Source organism: Helianthus annuus, chromosome 1 (genome assembly GCF_002127325.2).
Source record: "Helianthus annuus cultivar XRQ/B chromosome 1, HanXRQr2.0-SUNRISE, whole genome shotgun sequence".
Taxonomy (NCBI): Eukaryota; Viridiplantae; Streptophyta; class Magnoliopsida; order Asterales; family Asteraceae; genus Helianthus; species Helianthus annuus.
The window spans coordinates 44037165-44039750 of NC_035433.2; the positions used below are offsets into that span (position 1 = coordinate 44037165).

Genomic DNA, 2586 nt, shown 5'->3' on the forward strand with positions numbered 1-2586 from the left:
CGCCGGTATTGATAGGCCGCTATTGGCCACCTGTCGTCGCTAAAGGTTGGCGTCGCCGGTATTGCTTTTGAACCTTTAGCGACGACAGTTGTCGTCGCTAAAAGGTCGCCGGTATTGGTCTTGGTCGCTAAAGAGTATATGTCAATAGCGGCGACACGTGTCGCCGCTAAAAGTCGTTTTTTTTAATACAGCTGCTGTATTTACAGCACCCAGCCATTTTTTCGGCCGAAAAAACAGAACCTGCCTATTTCAAACAACGCAAACATACGCCACGAACATATACTAAAGGTAATATAATTAAAACAACGTAAGCATACGCAAACTACGTTTTAGTCGTACATTATAATCCTACAACGTTTAATTAAATCAAAATCATACATTAAAACAAGTCAATCTTCCTCGGATTCTCTATCGTATAAGTCGTCAGAATCGTAGTCATTTGACTTTCCTTTTCCTTTCCCTTGTGAAGCAAGATAGTTGTTAAGTTGGCTCAAAAATGACGGAGTTTGGAACAAGTTGTTAACAAAATCCTACAATAATAGATATCAAAACGTATATTAGCATATTAATTAACGCTACCAACATATATTTAACAAGGAAACATGCGTTCGTTTGTCATTTTATAAATTGCGTAGTTTACCTCGGAAAAGGGTTCTTGCGTCCGAGCTTGCGAAGACGACATGTTCGAGGACGTGTTGGAAGAAGGTTTAGGCCCCATCCCGTGGTACCAACGCTTCTTGATACTGGGCAATTGGAGGACCATCGCCGCTCCATTCATCTGTGGCCTGTTGTATGTTCCGCTGTATTTTACGAAGATGATGATTAAATATATATGTGTATATACATATATATATATATTTGTTATAGAAAATAATACTTAAAAGAAATACTTACGTAATTTTGTTCAGCAACCGGATCAACATTGATTGTCCGTGTGGGTTTTAGCATACGTAGGTACCCAATCCAAATTCTGTTTAACATTACACTTAGATTAGACATTAAATAAACAAAAGCTTACACACACGCACACATACATAAAACATTACATTTTTATAGGCGGTGCTACCATACGAAGATGTCCCCCAACGGTATGGGAATTGTTGTTTCTCGCGTACTTGCTTACAGGCCTTGCTTTTTTTAATATATTTTTCTTGCCGGAAACCTTCGATGGTTCTCAACCAGTTTTCATAGGGCATATCCACGGGATGGTATGCCCTTGCCCTCTCAAGATCATCGTAACCTCCCTGGCTATCAAATAATTGTCTAGCTTCATACTTGCGGTCAGAGTACCGCTTCATAAGCACAGTCCTCATACCACCCTTCAAGTTTTTCGCCTCATAATCACGTTCCACTTCATCAAGATTGAAATTTTCCTACATATTAAATAAAAAAGTTAAAATATCATATATAAATTAGTTTTGCATGTGCTATAAAATTTTATGCATATAACTTATTTACCCGTAAGTGGTTCATGACGGCATCCTTGTAATGTTGTTCAACATTATCCCATCCAATTTTATCAAACGGGACGGTCCGCCACATATACAGGCCGGCCTCCCTTGAAAACATGTCTCTTGATTTACCAACAGGGGTAAACGTGACCTGTCAATCAAACGTAAGCGACACAGGGCCCCCCCGCTTTTACTAGACGTCGTAGTTTCTCGTTTTTAGCTTTCCCCCTAACCTTCTTTGGGGGAACCGCTGCAATTAAAACAAAAATAATTAGTAACAACATTTATAATATATAAAATATAAGGACTACAAAATAATTTAGTAAAAGACTTACCGTCTGTCTCGTGTGTTCCACGAATCCCACCAGGAGGAAGCGGTGGATCACCAGCGACGTCACCCCCATGTCCCCAGGGGGCCACATCCGCCATTAAATAAGCGAATATCAACAATACCGAAAACATAATCCCTATAAAGTTACAAATGTTACAACATGTGTATCTAATAGAAATTAAGGGAAAGTACAACAAGTGTAACTCAAATTCAAATAAATATTTCAAACAAGTGTTTATCAATTAAAATCAATATAAATTACAATAACTTTTCTTTTAGTCAGACTCCACATAATCGGGATCATCCTCATCACAATCAGCCTCGACCTCATCACAATCAGTCTCGACCTCAAACACTTCATCGACGGTAGCCGTTGGGGGATCAACTTCAATTGAAGGCTCACCCGCAGTAACATGAGAAGATCCAATTTGAAAGTATTGGGTCAAGTCAATGACAAGTGGACAGTCAGATGAAGAGTTGTTGTCGACAACGTCATTATCTTCTAAGCCTTTGTCAACATTTTGAACCTTATTGACGCGGTCATCATCACTTAATGGCTGATCCCAAATTCTTCGATGATTAACATTTTCGACTACCCACCTATGTTTGTTTTTTTTGGTTTCGAGACGTTTCTTGGATGAAGAACACTTGTTTGGCTTGTGAAGCAAATATGAGTTGATCGTCTTTGTCCCATTCATGTTCAGTGCTTATACTGGTGATATTATTGTCATGGTTTACACCCCTTCGAGTATCAAACCACTTGCACCGAAATAGGACAGTGGAATAATTATTTATATAACGCAA

General features: G+C 39.0%; 1 protein-coding gene across 1 annotated transcript; it reads right to left on the reverse strand.

Moving 5' to 3' along the window:
- Window positions 1–916: 916 nt before the first annotated feature.
- On the reverse strand, window positions 917–1880 carry LOC110882454. The gene is made up of 5 exons (XM_022130493.1): window positions 1787–1880; window positions 1646–1701; window positions 1459–1602; window positions 1047–1373; window positions 917–970 (listed from the first exon to the last, which is right to left on the reverse strand). Exons 1-5 carry the CDS (start codon window positions 1878–1880, stop codon window positions 917–919), a joined length of 675 nt encoding a protein of 224 aa, XP_021986185.1.
- Between the last annotated feature and the right edge of the window lie 706 nt (window positions 1881–2586).